Consider the following 19,388-nt stretch of genomic DNA (forward strand, 5'->3'; position numbering starts at 1 on the left):
ATGTCTGAATGGCTTCCTCGCCCTTAAAAGAACACAATGTTGTATCACCGAGATACTGAGCAGAGGTCTATTCCCAAAGAGCAGAAAGGGAAGGAAAAGAGAAGATACAGTCTTCTTGTTTTCTGAATGGAGAGTTTTAGAAGTACGAACAGGCTTTCATACTGAGACAATGGCTCGCGTCCACCCTGCTGCGCTCTCCCTGCTCCTCTCCCGCCCCATTCTCCGTCTCTCTATCTGCCTCTGAGCAGAAACACACGGCACATCCTCCTCAACACAACACGCCAGCCAAAAGTTCACTTCCTGCTCCTCAGCTTTTCTCCTTTACACCAACCCTATTCCCAGGACATGCATTAACAGACCTTCATACGCACCGATGGCATAGGGACATACAAACAGACAAGCAAACGCTTCCCCTTTCTATAGAAACATAGCCTCCACCTCTGTCTGTCGTACACGTAAATGCAATTAAGCAAATTTCAAACCTTGCCCGTCCTACAGAAATGTTCAGCCATTATCTCGCTCTTCCCTCCTGCACAGATTTGGAGTGACAGTGGAAACACATTGTGTTATTTTAATGGTGTAAGGCAGGGAGAAGGAGGAGACAGATTTTCATTTAAGCTAGTGAATGAGAAAGACTGAAGGGACTGAAATTCCCACGACAGACATCCGCCTCTTTCTAAATGTTTCACACGTTTGCACATGCTTGTGAAGCAAGTTCTCATTTTGAATAATGTTTCATTAAAGCTCTACATTCTGGTTTTAGGTACAGAGCTAAACAAAAGAGTCCCAGAACTTGAAGGATCATAGAAAACAAGCTGGCTTCCTGTTTGTTTTTGTACATGTATAACCTCAGTCTCACTCATCATTGACTGTTCACTAACCTCTGGAGGAAAGGGGTCAAATAATGTGGCTAGTGTTCATACCCGCCCTGTAAAATAACTGCTTACATCTCTATTTGATACTTTTCAAAACACTTATCACATATACTTGTGTGTGTGGTTGAAAACAAAGACAAATACCACCTTGCTCTCTTAAGTGTGGTTCAGAAAATCACAAAGTTAAACAAACTGCCAAACTGACTTTGCCTTATGTTATTACAATGGAATTGGTCAGATCGGCACAAGCCTCTTTGAGGAAACACAATAGAAAATGTATACCGCATAGTAAAAATAAAAACAAAAAATTGTTAATATCGCATGTTATCTCCCCATCATAAAACTGTAACAAGAAATGTATAAACACAGAAATAACCACAGGTTTAACACAGGACAACTGCCCTGTTAATAAGAAGAAAAAAAGGGTGTGCATTTGTGTTTGTGTGTGCGTGCGTGTGCGTGTGTGTGTGTGTGTGTGTGTGTGTGTGTGTGTGTGTGTGTGTGTGTGTGTGTGTGTGTGTGTGTGTGTGTGTGTGTGTGTGTGTGTGTGTGTGTGTGTGTGTGTGTGTGTGTGTGTGTGTGTGTGTGTGTGTGTGTGTGTGTGTTAACATTGTAATTTGAAGGTTTAGAAAAGCTTTGCGTCCCCATGCTGGGTTCAGTCCTGAGGTAAGCACCAGTTTCACGTGCGCTGCTTTCAGCTCAAATCAAATAAAGAAAAGTAAGTGACAGAAAACAACATTTTGATATGCTACAGAGAAGAAGCCCTTAAATTATAATTACATTTAAAAAAAAAAAAAAAAAAATCCAAAGGTCAGGCAAATTGTCTGTTTTCTTTTAGCCTTTAAAATTCACTACATCAATCACAGTGTATTTATGGCTTTAGTCTTCACATTCACCCACTGAGGTTGGCATTGGCACTATAGTGGTCAGACATGTCTAATCTAAATCAAGGAGTAGTACAAATGGAAAAAGAAAATGCCAGAATGTTCTTTGGAATAAACATATTTTTTTATAAATGTGCCGGCAACCCACAACCTTTAAGTGCTTTTTGTTTTCAAGACGGAGTTATCGCTGGTCAGGCAATACTGAAATATGTATAAAAAAAGACCAGCGTGGAGGAGGCGAGGCCTTTAGACATTAGCTGGGCTTAAATATGATGTTGATAAGTGGATCAGAGGGGCAAGATGGCAGGCATGAAATGGGACATCATGCTGACAAGCAGTGGGAATTGTCCAGGAGAAAGTGAGATTTCAAGGGGATTACTGAGGCACAGCAGCTGGGCTGTGCTGTTCACCCGCTGGCTTCCAGGGAAGACCCACAAACCCCTTCTTATGTTCGTATCACAGACAGATTAGCAGCTCGCTGTGTGAGTGTGGAAGAGGCGTGTGGTGAGCGGATCAGAACACTTTTAAGGCACAGGGCTGAGTGCAGCACTCACTTTGGCCTGTCAACAGTAGCTGGGCTCCCGGCCTCAGACTACAGAGAGTGGAGCAGCAATGCGACATGTGACTTGTGTCGCTACGCAGTTTGTCATCAGGCTGCTGTGAATGGAATAATTGCTTTTGACAGTTAATGACAGATTTCAGTGCCGTTAATTTTGACCTGGTCCCTGCTTCTCTGCTTTGCTGCATCCATAATTGTAAATGTCAGAGGCAACACCCATGCTTAGTCTACACCATGAGATGCAGCTACACTCTTCACAGGCACTTATGTGTCAGCAGTTGGGTATGTGCAATCATGTCCGAGTTATGAGATCACAGGGCTGAGCTTACTGCATCTCAACAACAACTGAAAGCTAAGGGATGTGAGGCAAAATACAAAGGAAGTTTTAGCTGTAGGCCACTGAGTGCTGATTAAGCTACCATTACTGTCACATAGTATGAGTCTTAATCCACAAAGATATGTGGGAGAGCGGGTTACTTTATAAAAAAGTGGAGAAAATAAAACTGATGAGACTTTACTAAAATGCTGAGGCAACTGCTCTTATCGTTCAGTCATTTCCTCGTGACTTTAGGGGCAGGAACATGATTTGGATAAGCTGGAGAGTGAAATACATAAATTGTCCAGTCGCCCCAAAAACAGAAGAAGAAAAGAAAAACATATATGCTCCCATTACTTTAAAGTCCACATGAGTTGGCTTATTCATTTGGCAAAAGTTCTGCTCTGGTCTGGACCAAAACACTGAATCTTGTCCTTATGTGCTTTTTCCTTTTTTTTGTACACAGGTGATACTAAATATTACACAGGTTTAGGGTCATATTGCAACACTTCCTTGCAAAAGTTTCTCTTTGGATTTCATCATGATACAAAAATAAATAAAACAATTTCATTTTGGTTTTCAAATTGTCACTTTGGCTCAATGACTGAAATGTTTGTTTGCATACACTGTACATAAATACTGTACTTCTTTGAATAAGTGTCTCTTGGTCACGGAATAGCACAGAGCTCCCTTATGAAGGAGGATTTTAAGATACATTAGATGCATAGAAAGGCACTTACAGTCTACACTTTTTGGTGTGCATGAGCAGACCAATTCCTCTCAGCCTGAGTCTGAGGTGCAGAGGAGATATGGAGTTGAGGTGAAAGGCTTTAGAATACTGCAATTGTGTGTGCACACAGACCTATTGGTGACTGCTGTTTATACAGGTCATGTGCTTTTAGCTGGGTGAGTAACGGTCAATGATGCGGCTATCAGAGAGGAGGGGTTGGCCCATGACATCCATCTTGTCGAGGGGGATACCGAGGTGCTCTGCGGCCAGTTTGGACAGCGGGTAGAGGCTCTCCATGACCTTTGCATCAGCTACCAGTTGCTGCTGGGCTTGGATTAGGAGCTCATTGGCCTTCTCCTGCTTCAGGCCCAAATGCTCTGCTGCATATTTACTCAGTGGATAGATGCCCTCAGCAAAGTCCAGCTTCAGTTTCCCATCTGTGGTCAGGCCCCCTGCACTCCCCCCGCTGCTGTGCATCTTGCTGTGGCTGATGAGGTTGCGCTGCTGAGCAAACTTTCCTCCGCACACCTGACATGCGTAGGGCTTTTCCCCTGAGTGGATGCGCATGTGCTCGGTGAGGCGATACTGGCGGGTGAAGCGCATCCCACAGGAGTCACAGGCAAAAGGTTTAAGGCCCAGGTGGCTACGCATGTGGCGCGTCATGGTGCCGCGCTGCGTAAACTTCTTCCCGCAGATGCTGCAGGGGTAAGGCCGGGTCAGCCAGTGGGTCTTTTCGTGCTGCCGCAAAGTGGCTGGATCTTTGTAGGACTTCTCACAGGAGGAACAGCGGTAGGGTCGCATCATTTCCCCGATCCCCCCTGAACTCAGCGCTTGGCTGGATTTGGACTCCAGGTGGGAGAGGCTGTTGCTGCTGTTCAGGCCCCCATAACCGTTTGTATTACTGCTCATGTTTTTGGGGCCGTTATTGCCGTTTCCCATCTCCCCACCTGAGTTGCAGTACTGCTCCTCTTCCGTGTGTGTCTCCACGTGTGCATTGAGCTGCTCTGAGCTCGGGAAGCCTTTGTCACAGGGAATGCAGACGTACAGATTGTCCCCAAAGCTCTCTGGCTCATATGGCATGTGGAACCTCCCCATTGGTCCAGAAGGCGAGGGGCGGCCTTCACTACTGCCCGTCTCCTCTGTGCCTGACCCGCTCTTATCGTCGGCTCCTTCACTCTCCTCCCCGGCCTTGTGATGGTTATGATGCCGGTCTCCATTTTCGCCCCCTTCCTCTTCATCCTCATCCTCATCTTCATCTTCTGCTGTGTATGAAAGTGGCTCATGTTTCACCCAGCGGTAGATGTTGCCCATATCTCTGCCTGCTTCTCCGCCTTCTGTTGGGGTATCAGGGCTGGGGGGGCATGGGTAGCGATCCCGGCCCTGGTGGCGATGCAGGTGGGGGAGGTGGGGGCCCAGAGCCTGGTTGATATGGGGGAATGGTGGAGGAGTAAGAGAGCTTGCCTGGTCAGTTGAATCCATTTTTTCTGAGGGGAAAGCCCTTCCGTTTGTCCCCTGCATGGGACTGGTGCGACCGCTCAGGTTCCCGTCTCGCTCCTCATCATTGTGAGAATTTGCCAAATGGGATTGAGAGGGTGTGTGCTGAGACTGGGAGTTGGGGCTCTTCTTGGAGAGATCAAGGCCGTGGTTTGGGGAGCAGTTCCTTCTAGGGTGGGCTGAGCGCCCCAGCTGGGCAGGCAGAACTGACTGCAGGGACGGGAACACCTGAGAGCCTTGGATGGAGGTTGGAGCATACAGCTCCCCAGCATGAATGGCTATCCGATGGGGAACTAGCTCTTCTGGTGGTGATGCCCGCGTTGCATGGATATTCAAAATTCCTCCTGGAGGGCAGGACTGAATGACAGGAGTGGAAATCCTATACCTGCCACCACTCCCTAAACCCATACTGTTGGGGCCCATCTTTGGGTAAGGCAGAAATGCAGGCCCAGGCCGGGGAGGGTACTTGCCATTTCTTTTCAGCTTCTTTTTGCACAAAGCCACTAGGTCAAGCAGCTGGAGGTAGCTGGCTGCTGCCAACACAGCACCTAGATTGGGTTCAGTAGGAGAAGTGGGGTCTCCCTCACTAAGGCGGCCTGTGTAGATGTAGTCCAGAATGACCCTGAAGACCCCTGGACTCACCATCTCGTGGTCGAGGTTGATCAGATTGTCATGGACCACCAAAGATTTCAAGTAGAGGCTGCTGGCAGCCAGAATGTTCTTGTGAGCTCTGAAGAGGGCGTTCTGCACCACAATGATAACATCGCACAGGAAGCCTTTGGTTCGTTGGCTGTTGAGCTGCAGGAGGAGATCCCTAGCATGACTTGGAACATCCATGGCATCCAGCATCGTCTTCAGTCCGCCACCTGCAACAACAGATATCTGTAAAACATCATGCGGCAGTCAGCATTTTCAAACACAACAACTTTTTAATGTCATTTTCTTGATTAATTTGAATGATTATTGTTGCACTTTAGAAAATGTAATCTTTGGAAATTATTATTTACACATCAAATAACATAATTGCACATAAAAAATATTTGAGAGGTTTGAGTGCCAAAGGTTTTGATTGACATAAAAAAACTAAAGTCATTAAGTCGATTATAGGAGCAAAATGTTCTTTTGCATACACATACATTCATGAGGAATAAAATAGATGAATTCATTTATAACGTTTATTTTAAAAACACATCACTGCACATTTATATTAATAATGTACAGTTTACATAGTGATGTTTAATTCATTAATTCCATATGTTGGAACTTGCAGAGTGCAGAACTCATACAAGGGAAGTGCATACGAAGGCCACTTAGTAGAAGTGAACTTTTGCAAAAGGTGAACTGCTGCAATGGTTTTCTCATTATCAGAAATTTAAGAATATGCATTCACTTCCTCTGCAGCGAGCAAAAAGAAAGAAAGAACAAAATTGAGAGAACACCAGATAAATATTTTGTACTGTAACTAGCTGGCTTGCTGAAAGTTTTCCAAAAGTGGTGCGCAGAGTTTTAAACAAAACAAGGGATGAATGTTTCACAAGTATGATGAACAGCAGGTATAAAAACCTGTAGGGAACAGACACATCCAAAAAAAGATTGGTCTCTCGTTCTCCTTTCTGCCCAGTCATATAAGGAACACCGAGCGCATGGTATGTGAATCAACTTTACTTGGTTCAATATTTTACATTGAGATGGCCTCTAGGAGTCTAATGCATACACACACATATGCACACACCCAATCATATACACTCTAATATCAACACTAATTGTTCCATCGAGTCTAAAATAAACTACATCAGCTGAATGCATGAGACACCGCACCGTGTATTGTTCAATCAGTGGCATCTGAGGATAGTTTACTTATGACATTACACGTCTCAAACTGTCCCTAAGGGCTTAGTCTCACTGATGGGAAACAAGCGACTAAATAAATATCATGTCATCCGTCTGATCATGGTCTTCCTGTCATCAGCTCATTCTCTTCTTGTTTATTTCATTCAGTGTACACGCTAAATACAGAATAGGGAAGTAGGTATTTAAATAAAATAAACCTTGACGCATGAGTTAGTAACTGATTCTGGAGAATACTGAACAAAAAAAAGGTAGTTTCTCTTACAATGCCCTTCTGATAAAACTGTACACGTCTTAAACTCAAGGTCACTTCTTAGTACAATTCCCCTCTCTTTTCTTAAATTCATGTTAAGCGTTAGTCCTATAACATAAGAAGAAAAAGTGATCCTTGATAAACCAGTTATTAAAATGAAAGAAAAAAATATGAATATATTTTTTCTTAAATCTAAACATCTAAATCCATGACTTGAAAAGAGTTTGTTATCTATTATTTTTTTAAAGAACAATAAAGGCTATTAATAAAAGGCGAGTAAGACAGGTTTAGGTGGGTTTACGCTCCATCATGTTCCCAGTTGTCATCTAAAGTGTTTCCACTTCTGGTTTCTGTCTGGCTTTGATTACTCAACGGTCATATTTTACTATAAATTTCAGCGTCGGTCAGATCAAACATGTTTACAAGTGAGGGTGATATGAGGAATAGGCCAAGTACTTTCAAGAGCGTGCTGAACTTTTGCAGTCGCCATTGCACTAAGGGGTGTTTAGCTTACTGTTGCTGGTTATTCTGCGTGGTGACACGTTGTGTACTAACACACACACAATCAGTGTACACTCGTCTCTATGCGGTCTACAGCGCCATATCATGCGACACAGATCTATTGCATCATAAAGCACATCAGAAAAATTAGGCCTTCTTACACATTTTTCTATTAAAGAGTATAAGACATTTAAATACACATTTCATATATCCACATTTTTAAAACCTTTTTATGACACAAGGAAGGTCTCATGCACCGAGCAACATTTCTGTGCGCCTGCAATGTGCATAGAAAAAAATATTTTTGTTAATATCTTGTGGTAACAACAGTCAGGGTTTCTGTGGGTTTCCCATCAAGACAATAAGAGTCTCTTTTCTGTCATTATGATCAGAGTCTTTTGAGAAGATAAAATGTGCTTTTTTAAATTTCTGAGCTCACTATTTGATGTAGCTTACTGACAGAAAAGTGAAAGATCAGAGTAACACATGTTGTATAAAACTCTTGATCGTTAGGGCAAGAGTAAGCTCACAGCATCCTGTTCGGAAGCCATCTGATTGCAATGATATAAGTCAGAAAAGCATCTCAGGACAAGCCTGCATGCAATGTTCTTGGAAACACAAATTAAAATCATAAACTACAGGTTGTTTGTTAAACAGGCTAAACTGAATCATTTTTCTAGGTTGCACATTACTTGAATCCTTATGAGCTGTTTCCATCTGATAATGACCCATCTACATGCTAAGGAAACTTACATGATGGGGATGTCATTTATGACGATGAGGTTATTCAGTTATTTGCATTAGATTCATATTTATTGTACCTGTGTTTTGTCTGTTATGTCACTTTTGTGGTTTTGAGTGAAGCGAGACTAAACTTCCTATACCTCTACATGCAGCTTCAGTGCATAAACACTCCAGACATCTGCTTAAAACATTGTTTTGACACTTTATTGTCTTTCAATATAATTGCTGACTGCATGCTCATCGCCTTGTATTACAACCCTGCATTTAATCCTGTTCATATACCGTTCACATTAATTTTATGAAGAAACACAGCAATACAAGATCAGTTTTATTTTTTTTAAAGATGTTAACTGTCTTATTTACTTTAATTAATTAAATTAGTCATTCACAAGAGGCAAACATGCAGGCAAATTGAAGGAGTTAAAAGTTAGACAAAACAGCATGATGGGTAAATAAATTGAGTATTAGTCAGGTTAGCAAATATCACGGATAATTAAAGCAAATTTTAGGCAAATCTAAAAAATAAAAATAAAATTATAAAACAGTCGGAAGCATGACAGTGTCCTATCCCTGATCAGAACTTAGTCGTTTTTTTAAGCAACAGGTCACGTATAATCATATTAATGACATTTAGGTAGGGAATTAACGGGATACATTGCACGTTTTTTGGATTAACAATCATTTGATTACGTGCAGGTTTTACATCAGGTAATTCCATTTTAATGAACTTGTTTTGAATTTATAATTGTTAAAAGTACATTATATTTACGGTAGCCTATAGGTTATGCACGTGTTTTCGCCTGTGGAGAAGATTTCATTGCCTCACATCTGAGTACCTTACGTCCCGTTTTGCAAGCAAAGCATTAAGTTGTCTGCTGACTGTGTGTCGCAGAGAGGACGCGTCTTCTAATCTGTTTTACTCTTTAGTCTACACATATTGTACACAGTAAACAGAATCACGAGTGAATCCATCTCTCTGAGCTGCAGCGCCTCATTCTTCAAACCTCCACTGTATCTGCGAGTCTTAAATCACCTCAGAAACAGACCTGTTTTCAGCTCATTGTATTTCAAGGTGCATCAGACAGCTGCTGTCAACATCACTGAGCAGCTTCTCTCTAATACGCGTATTAACATCTCGGCTTTTACAAAAGACACCAGAAAACAAAAGTGTTCACATAATATAATTTGGTGCGTGTTTCGCCTGATCTCAGTGGTAACATTATTACACAGTGATTGGTTTGTTTTAATTTCGACATTAATTATGATTTCACTGTTGCTTACTTTTTAAATGTATTATTGGGATAACCGAAGAAGCTGAAGTTCCCTTTAAACACTCGTCGATGTTCCCTTTAACTTTTGCATTCAAGCTGAGTTCAAAACTAAAAAGCATTTCATTTGTTTTAAAAAAAAGAAAAATCAGTTTTTATTTCAATGACACAGACTTCTGTTAGTTTGTAGGCTAATCGAAACTTTTTGCATAATGTTTTCAAATTTCTGAGACACGATATGATCTATGTGACTTATCCGGAATGATTTTACACATTTACTGACTTTAAAAAAAAGATATATGGATACTTTATCATTTGAAGAAAGAATTGCTCGTTTCCCAACCGGCTCAAATAAAATGAAAGTAAAAAAAGGAGTAGCATGGCCTTGCTTGTCGTTATCACAATTATTAACCACTGACATAAAAAGCAGATACCGCATTGTTTAAAATACTCGTATTGTACAACGTTTAAATAAGAAACACATTTCTTCGCTGCCAGCATGCGGTCCACAGTTTTATGAATACAATCCTAAATGTCCTATAGCCCCTTTCTTGTTTGGGTGCCTGCGTGTGTGCATCGTATCTGTTCTTACCTGCATGCCCGATGTCTTCTGCCATCCGATCTAAGTCTCCCTTAATGATCATCTCAGCAGTCTCTAGGAGTCATATCTGACGTTTCAGCTTTGAACTGCCAGCCTCCAAAAAACCATGCCAGTTTTCCGAGCGCGTCTGCCAGCTCTTTTTTTATGATTATTAATTGATATGAATTTCTTGTCGCTCCTTAGGTCCGTCCTCCCACCCACTTTCCTCCCTCTCCCTCTTTCTGTGTGTCTCTGCTGCCCCTCCTCTCCCCTTTTTCTCATCCCCTCCTATAAAAATACGTGCTTATACCAGCATCAGTTTCCTCCTTTTTTTGCTAGTAATTTCCTTAGCTATTTTTGAGTCGGAGCAATAACGCGCACCGGGATGATAATGGAGCCTCTATGCGCCTTAAGCGTTTTAGCGCCCCGTGTGATGTCAGTCTATAATAAAACTTAAAGGTAAAATCGAGGGCAGGAACTTTAAGTGACCCCGACTTGAACTTCTCAACACATCGTCTTAAAGAGACAGGCAGCCATTGTGTATGTTGCATTTATGACCAGTCAGCGCACTCCAACTTTGGAAATACGATTAACACTGTGATTTTACTGATTACACCAAGATGTGTTAAATGTTTTCATGTCAAAGACAGTCTTATTTTATTTTATCTGACGCTAACCAAATTCAGTTCGTGTTTGCTTTTTTGGGTGTAATTTGGGAAGGAGGGGGTTACAATGTAAGCAGGCATTCTTTAATTGTACACCTTTTACTTAGGTTAAATCAATAAAGTTATTCAATCAAGTTGTCTCCCTCCCTGAAGACCTCCCCTGAGAAGATAAGGAGCTTTTAAATAGCCCCCCTGGCTTCACTAAAAGAGCACAATTATTTAAAAGGGGGTTTGATAAACCACTTGAACATTTTAAAACACACACACTCTCTCCCTGTCTCCCCACCCCCCCCCCCTCTCTCTCTCTCTCTCTCTCTCTCTCTCTCTCTCTCTCTCTCTCTCTCTCTCTCTCTCTCTCTCTCTCTCTCTCTCTCTCTCTCTCTCTCTCTCTCTCTCTCAGGTAAACCATAGAGGGTAAAACACCTGCTATGACAGGACTGGACATGCTTATTGCAGTGGACAACATATCTGACAGTTTCTTTGACAAACAGGTAAATCAACCCAAAAACTTGCAACACGAGGCCATTAGGGCTTATTTTCATATTTAAATAACGTGCCTTTCTACCTAAAACATTTCAAGTGTTTAGCTTTTCCCCAAAATGAATAGATGTCGAAATATTCTGATTGATAGATAATAAAAACGCAGCTGTTTTCCAATTGTAGTATTTTCAATGTTCTGAAGTTAAGCCATACAGTCATCGTGTGCAGTGTCAAAATAAAATATTCAAACATTTTATATTAAATGTATAGGTAGCTACAATATTTTTTTAAATATATGTACTTTACGACACATATAAGGCTAAAAGTTATCTTCAAATGACATCGAGCGTCTTTGATGGTTTAATGTGCATATGTCAAGATTAAGAACTGAAAAATACTCATTTCTATTGAAACCGAAGTGACTGTAAGATGATCTTTAGGCCGGACGTGCCCATGATCCAGATGCTCAAGCTGTGTCTGTATACTGAAGGCTACATCAGGACCATCAAATCGAAACGAAAAGACATTTAGTCAAATCAACCATGGATAAACTCATATTAGTGCACTTAAAATCAGCTCAATGAAACCGTGTCACACGTCTGCATGAATGCCGTGTCTTACCTCGGACTCATGTCTGGTGCTCTGGCCGTGTGTCTGCTCTCCTTTTCGGCATTCTCTCATTAGGACCAACGAAGCTTTCCTTCAGTTCCGGCTCTCTCTCAAAAACTCTCTTCCGCGTTATTTTGGAGCCTTGTGTCTCCCGGTTTTCCCCTTCTTTAACACTCTTCCCTTCACTGAGTATCTCACGTGTTAACAACACTATCTGACACTTCTCACTGTGTTGTGGTCCGCTCGGACCAAACCTGCCGGTGGAGAGTCCGCGCGCACAGCGACACCCAATGGCACGAGCCGGTCCCATCGGCCTCTCCATGGAGGACAGGCTGGGCTTTTTTGGGGGGGAAATTAAAAAGGTTCAGGGTGGAGGATGTATTGTAATATTGGCCAAGCTCGGTTGACTTTGACTTTTGTATACACTGCATGATTTAGTGATGGTGTTTTATGTGTAGAATTGTTAGTTGAAAGTAACTATTGCTGTCAGAGTTTGTTTTAATATTGTAGAGTTTGAGTGCAATTGATTTGAACACTTTTTCTTTGTCGTAAACATCACTTAAGGCTGGATTATTTGAGTTCATATGATAAAAATAATGAATCTGTGTACTGGGGCTAACTGGCTTAAGTGTCTCTAAAAAGTACATTTGAATGATTTAATCTACTGTATCTGAACAGATCATGTCAGACAGGCCTGTGTGTTATTATCTCTTTAAGTCTTTCCATTGCCATACTGATGTGTTTGAAAGACCGCAGATTGAAATTGATGAAACTACTTATTTCACAATTACTGTGGCCGTTAATACACAGCCAATGTGATCCATTTAAACACAAACCAGACTGAACCCTCTTTATTTTTGTTTTGATCACAACAGCAGCTGACAATCTCGTAACGCATGCGTCTCTTCCTCCCGAAATGATCCAAGTTCAAGGTGCTGATGTTTCATTGAAGTGATGCGAGATACCCCAAGAGCCTGTCGCAGTGCAGTAAGGTATTGTCTTTCACTTCCATGTTCCCATGATGAACTGTTGATAACCTCCCAGAGAGAGGTAGGCAGAGCTGTGCAGAGAATAGATCTATCAAGGATGTGACAGCGTGTTTCGATTCATAGTCCAAAATAGTTTTTTCCACTTAAGGAAACACATAGTGATGTCAGGTGGTTCTGTCTTTTATATCTTGCTTTTCTTTCTGTTTTTAAATTGTATAACTTTAAAAAGTATAATTATGGCTTGTTGTGTTATTCAACCCCTGCAGCCCTTTGCCAAAAAACTGCATTTCTGTGTTTATGTATCTGATAATTGTTATTATTGTTAGTATTAGCCAGGTGTTTCTATCTCATTGGCTTCAAATATTAATGCATTTAACATTTTCTTTTAAAGAACCAGCAATGTGTTTAAATGGACGAAATGTTGTGTGAATTATTGCATTCAAGATATATGATGAATGCAAGCACAAGCAGACTGAACATTTCTGTTACAAAATGCATTGTTTTAAGATGACAACTCATTACAGTCCAGCTAATCAGTAATATTTGTGAAATTCTTGGCATATTGGCGATGGCTGCAGTCTCTACATAACTAATAAAAATGTGTGTAACAAAATGCCTTTATTTAAGTAAATTTGTCACACAGCGTTCTGACTTCAGAGGGGTCAGGGGTCTATGCTTAGCTTTTGAGAACAAGACATTTTCATAAACATTAAATACACTTGCCACAGGTTTTTCAGACCTCCATAACAACATGAAAGAAGGAGTTACAGCCAATAATTGTTGGTCATTTTGATTGACAGAACCAGACACTTGTGTATCACACGAGTTAACTACTTAATTTAAGATTATTTGTGTGTCTCAGCCAGCTGTTGTCTTCCCACACAAATTTTATCTCACAAATCAATCAATCCCCGGAGGCCTGCGTTTGTCATTAAACTTCAGCCTGTCCAAACACAATTTAACATACTGTAATGTGGAGTGCAGCAAACCTGAAACACTGAACTTCTAATGAACTGAAAAAGCCTCCAAGTTGCTGGTTGTAAGCAATGATTCAATTAAAGCTGTGAGCTGAGCCCCAAACACAGCCCGGGGAGCCCATCCCAAAGACTGCACATCCCCAAAGAGCAACCCTCAGTGAGGAACCAGAGCTGCAGATAAGGCAGGCCGGACAGCTAAATCCCTTTACAGTCTGCTGTCACCCTCTAAATCACACACCTTTCCCACCATTTCTCCAAGTGTGAGCCTTGCAGGTTTTACATGTGATATATATCTTGCAAGGGCTTTGTGGTTTGGATATGGAAACACAATAAGGAGGTGAATACTGAATGACTGTGGCCAACTTTTTCAAACATCTGTGTGCAGATATGCTGCAGGGTCACCATGTCTCCAAGGCCCAAACCACCTCGTTTCAATTTAGGTTATGAGTGAAGACTATTGCAATGGCCTTATTACTGCTGCATTCTGCCCGCCAGCACAGGGATAGAGCGAGGCTAGACAATAGACAGGACAGTCTGAAAGTAAATCTAACACCTCGAAACAGACCATCGGACTGTAATGTCCAACACTTTGCTAAACTCCTCACTCAAGACCTTTTGCTCCCTCTTCTTTCTCTCCTTTTCATAAATCATCTTTCTTTGTTTCTTTCTTTCCAGTGGACATGGCCACACATATCTCCAGATGCTTGCTGTGACCACCCCACCATACCAGACACACCCCCTCCAGCTTCAGACTCCCTCCACCACCAAAAATTGAACGGTAGGCTCAACATTTACACACAGACCTCTCTTAATTCATTGTAATGAGCAGGTTTGCGACAGCTTTAGAGGACAGGCGTGCAAGCCATGTCATTGGATTGAGCAGAGCTGTTTGGTCGCTATTCTAGTTCGCCCATCTGCTGGTGATGAGCAATTATCATGCCAAATCAGAAATACTCTATTTTAAAAACTGAAAAGTGTACAGATGAAAAGTAAGCTTTAAATCCTAAATTATTTCTGGCTTTGCGCACGCTCGTACCATGTCTGGTTTTATTCCCTCAATTTGATGCTAAATACATCTTACCCTCAGCAGGGTGGTAGAGGTTTGTTTCTAGTTCCTGTGTATGTGACATTTAAAGGTGGGGTAGGTAAGTTTGAGAAACCGGCTCGAGATACACTTTTTGTTATATTCCATGGAATGCTCTTAACATCCCGATAGCAATGAACATCTTAAGTGCTTTGACAAAAAATCCATAAAAAAATGTCATCTGTGGAAGCCGTAGTACTGTAAAAAGCACGACCAATCATTTTAGCCGGCTCGGTTGAAATAACTGGATGGCCTACCTGCCTGTCAGCCTTCCATCTGTGCACAAACTTATCTCGTGCCCTCATTGGTCATGTGCGCGTTCATGTGTGTTGGAGGAGGGGCTCTGTAAGGAAGTGGCAGATTTTTTCCGGCTGTGTATTTTCAAATTCTAGCGCACTCGAGCTGGTTTCTCCAAAATGACCTACCCCACCTTTAACTAGCCAAGCAATTATTGAACAAAATACATATTAATTATATTAAAAAGAATACTAACAAAAAAGACATCTCCTTTTCAAAACAAGTAAATATATAATTTGAATAGTTCTTTTTTTGGGGAAAAACACTCTTATTGACAACAGTTGGATGAGAGGATCACTTTCTCTATCTAAGTGGACAGTGCAACAGTAAACACCTAGCTTTGCTGCGCTCTCTCTTCTAAACCTCAAATAAGTAGTCTACATTTAAGATTTTCTATGGACGATGATAAGCTAGGCTAATTGCCTGTTCGCTCTAGCTTTATATTATATTTCAGATATGGAAATAGTGTTGATCTTCTTATCTCACTCAAGCAAAATATCCTTTTTTCTTAAACTGTTGAACTGTTACTTTAAACTAACAATGAGTACAATATTTAAATAAATTATTAATAAATTGTGCAAAGATGAAATATAAGGTCATATTTCAAGCTGAGGTGAAATAAAAAGTTTGACTTTTCAAAACAGAGGAATAAGGACTGCTGTTTCTGTTAGTAAACACTGCACTGGATGACACATTTTAAGCTGATAAGGCAACTGGAGTTGTGTTTTTGTCCTCCTGGCCTAAATGTAACTTTCCTTGTAACTTTGTCACTTACCTCATAACTTTGTTTTGAACTGCTCGTGTACAGTTAATTCTTGGATAGCTCTTTTATACTAGTCTTGTATCTCTTTATTTACTACTCTGTTTATCTCTTCTAATTTCTGTTGCCTAAACACCAGATTGTTCCTCCTGGGATCAATAAAGGGTTATCTTATCTTAAGTCCAATTTTCTCTCTCCTCCTCAGGGAAATCTGCTCATTAGCTGCTAAACGCTCCAGTGCGTTCACAAGATAGTCATTAACTCTTATCTGTGTAGTGTTTGGTGCTGAGCAGGTAGGCAACAGTTGGTCTGTAGAGCTTTTGTGCTGAAAACAACTTCTTGCTGTGTTCAAAAATGTAGCTGGTGGTGAGAGCAGTAAGACCGAGCCAAAGCCGTAACGTTGCTGCCAGAAAAGCCAAACAATGAGATGAAAGATGCTAAAACACTTCTTAAAGCTGAGGAAGTGCAGAGTTGTGTGATAGATCTCTGTTGGATTATCACTGCCAGCAAGCCCTTTCACAAACAAGTAGTAATCAGTGTTAATGTAAAAATATTGATTGTAGCCGGACAACATTTTGAGCTGCTCAAATACCTGCAACAACATTGAAGTAATTATTTACCTCAGAGTTATTTATTGATTTAGAATAAGAGACGCAGACGAAATGCACACTATAACCTTATTTACCAGGAGGGCCTTGTTATCTTAACCCTGCTTACACTTGCATTACAGTGTGAGTATATTAAATGTGTCTCTGCGTATGTTTGTAGGCCAGTCCAACGGGCGTCTGTGCAGCACATGGCTGTCCGATGCATGGTCTCTGCTCCCTGGTCTCTCCTCATTAGCCTCACACAGTGCAGCCATTCCCCCTCTCCCCTTCACCCCCCCTCCCTCTCTACCTTCCACTCAGTACACACAAGGGGTAGAGCGAACCTTTTGTTTTCTGTGTCCGACCTGCGCCCCATTCCAACCCTCCTCCTTTTCTCTCCTTCTCCTCTTCGCTGACTAAATCTCTTTTCCGGCTCGATTCTGCTGAAAACCATATGGTGTGTGACATCATCAGGGCAGGAAGCAGGGAGAGGGGAATGGTAGAGCAGGGGAGAGATTGGCTTGCCAGGTCTCTGTGCAGTGATGTCAGCAGAAAAGCACTCTGGGAGGCCCGTTGGGGGGTGAGAGCAGAGCAGGTTGGACATTTTTTGTCTTTCACTCCCACCTGGATAATCAGGAGATAATGGAGGGCAAGAGGAGAGGCAGCGGCCACCTTGAGGGAAACTTGATGTCATTTGTGAACGTGTCAGGTCATTAACTTGCTGTGCTTAGCTTACTTTTGTGAGCAGGTGCTGTTGCAACACCAACAAATGGCAGTATCTGAATCAACGGAATGCCAGTGCGTTACAAATAAGGTTTGGGCCATCTTAAAATGTCTAAATGCTAAAAGACTTCTGCAGATCATCTGTCTACCTCTTCCTTTTAGTCACTGGCAGTCCCAAATGTGCTCACCAGGCTTTTTGTCTGTCAACCTCCAGCCCTCCCTCCCGCTTTTGTTCTCTGGGTGAACTCTGCAGCTTTGTGTGAGATCCTGGTCTCCATACCATCAGCACCGACACATCCAGCTCTCTATCAGCACACACAGAGATGCACATAAACACTCAGTTGGCGACTCACATAGTCAGCATCTTTCCCCCTCAAACACAAACACACATGCACAAAAATACCCATCCCCTCTGATTAATGGCAGGGTTGGGGAGGGTGCCAGGCAAGGAGGGAAGGCATTAGAGGAGAGAGGGGAGGAGGAAAGAGAAGCTGCTGCAGCTGTGGTTTTGGAGTCGGTCTCCGCACCCCCTTGCTGCCCCCTCTCCATCTCCTCTCTGGCTCCTCCAGGGACACACGCCTTGGCCAGGCCCCAGGAACCAGGGAGTCAGGACCAGGCTAAGGGGGAGAAAAAGGGGAACAAGAGAGGGAAGGAAGGATATCACAAAAGAAAGAGAAAAACAGAGCTGACCTAATACGAAAGTATTGTCAGACTGCACCTACACAAACAGGAGAGTGCATGAGATGTTCCTTAAGGTTTTTTACTGGCAAAATGGTACTAAGGATCACATTTCCAATAAAACTTTTTAAAGTATGTTTTTCTATTTAATAGTAGTGTTGTCATTTGGTTTTATGTTGCAACAAAATCAGTGCTCAGTTTTCTCAGAGTGGAAGAAACACTGATTTTACAGGGAATCAGACATAAGGTAAACTACTGTACATGAAAACAAAGACATTATCATTTCAGTGTGTACATAATGTCAAATGATGGGTCTTAGAGCTAGAGCGCAGGACTTTAAAAGAACACACGTTACATTTAAAGATATTGCCAAAACAGTTCACACAATGCTGTTTATCAATGCCAGAGAAAGCTCTTAGTATTTTGAAGTATTCAGAAGTTGTTTTGTACCACACACATGTGGTATGTGGTATGTGGCGACGTTCACGTGCTGATGCCTGCAAGGTGAGCTTGCTACCCCCAGTGCACTTTTTGTTACTTCAATCCTTTCTTTGTACACAGAGTTTATTTTGTTACCTGGAGCATCAACTCTCCTATGTGTTTATTACTCTCACTTCCAGAGGGGGGAGACAAAACCCCCTCACTCCAGCTTGAATGTGCTGTAGGATATCTAAAGATGCCAGCCAGCTTCATTAGAACTTTAAATGTAAGACATTTGGTTTGAGGTGCACACAGTATGTGAAACAGTCTCACATTTTCAAACAATAAAACCCTGCAAATGGCTGCAGGGAAATGAAGGTCCTCTAGCATCAGAACACTGCAGTAGATCTGGGTATTAAATGGGAAACAAAATGATTTCCTCAGAAGAAGGAGGGAATCTGTAAGTTTGCCAAAAACATTTCTGGTGACTGTATTCCAAAATCCACGTTTACTTCCCAAAGGAAGATGTGGAATGATAACGATTGAAAGAGAAAATGGTAGAAAGTGAGCAGACACAGGCTGGCTTGCTTCTCTTCTATCATCCTGTCAAAGGCTCTTGTAATACATTTAGCATTTATGCGTACAGAGGTGGAACATTCCCTTTTAACAGGGAAGATAGTGTGATTTTTCATGGATGGGGGAGGTGTCTACAGATGGCTCATCCTTAATACATTTGAGATAAGCTTATCAACCCTCCACTTCATGCATTAACTTATGGCTTTATTATGAGCCTGACTTAACATACACAGGATGTTTGGGTATGCCTGTGCATGCTTAAACCCAAAGTGTGATGTGCTCACTGCCCTGCAGTCCTGGGTTAGTGAGTATTTGAGGCCTATTCTCTCCCTCTTCTCCCCCACTACTCTCAGTGTTTTATGGGCTGTGTGCTGCGGTGCAATGACCTCCCTCTCACCCCGGTGCCACCCAGCCAGTGCAGGATTCAGGCTTCGCATGGCCCCTGCCAAAACCCCATTGCGCCACATCTGCAATCCATAAACGCCAGCCTC

General features: G+C 41.9%; 1 protein-coding gene and 1 long non-coding RNA gene across 5 annotated transcripts; one reads left to right on the plus strand and one right to left on the minus strand.

Annotated features, from left to right (window-relative positions):
• Nucleotides 1-2,777: 2,777 nt before the first annotated feature.
• Nucleotides 2,778-12,019, minus strand: hic1 (hypermethylated in cancer 1). 4 transcript variants are annotated; one of them, XM_034113132.1, is made up of 2 exons: nucleotides 11,819-12,019; nucleotides 2,778-5,724 (listed from the first exon to the last, which is right to left on the minus strand). In XM_034113132.1, exon 2 carries the CDS (start codon nucleotides 5,705-5,707, stop codon nucleotides 3,533-3,535), a length of 2,175 nt encoding a protein of 724 aa, XP_033969023.1. In that variant the 5' UTR covers nucleotides 5,708-5,724; nucleotides 11,819-12,019; the 3' UTR covers nucleotides 2,778-3,532. The 4 variants fall into 4 exon arrangements, with proteins under 4 accessions (XP_033969023.1, XP_033969020.1, XP_033969022.1 ...); XM_034113129.1 differs by having other exon boundaries at nucleotides 2,778-5,740; XM_034113131.1 differs by lacking the exon at nucleotides 11,819-12,019 and adding an exon at nucleotides 10,065-10,267 and having other exon boundaries at nucleotides 2,778-5,740.
• LOC117468823 lies at nucleotides 11,080-14,612 on the plus strand. Its single transcript, XR_004554522.1, has 3 exons — nucleotides 11,080-11,208; nucleotides 12,682-12,798; nucleotides 14,448-14,612. It is a non-coding gene; the product is annotated as an uncharacterized LOC117468823 (long non-coding RNA).
• Nucleotides 14,613-19,388: the final 4,776 nt, after the last annotated feature.

Source organism: Trematomus bernacchii, unplaced genomic scaffold, assembly GCF_902827165.1.
Source record: "Trematomus bernacchii unplaced genomic scaffold, fTreBer1.1, whole genome shotgun sequence".
NCBI classification, from domain to species: domain Eukaryota; kingdom Metazoa; phylum Chordata; class Actinopteri; order Perciformes; family Nototheniidae; genus Trematomus; species Trematomus bernacchii.

Coding starts and splice junctions, on each gene's coding strand:
- hic1 (XM_034113129.1), bottom strand. CDS start 11,878: ATGAGAGAATGCCGAAAAGGAGAGCAGACACACGGCCAGAGCACCAGA. Junction 5,741..11,818: donor GCACCAGACATGAGTCCGAG/GTAAGACACGGC, acceptor GATGTTTTACAG/ATATCTGTTGTTGCAGGTGG.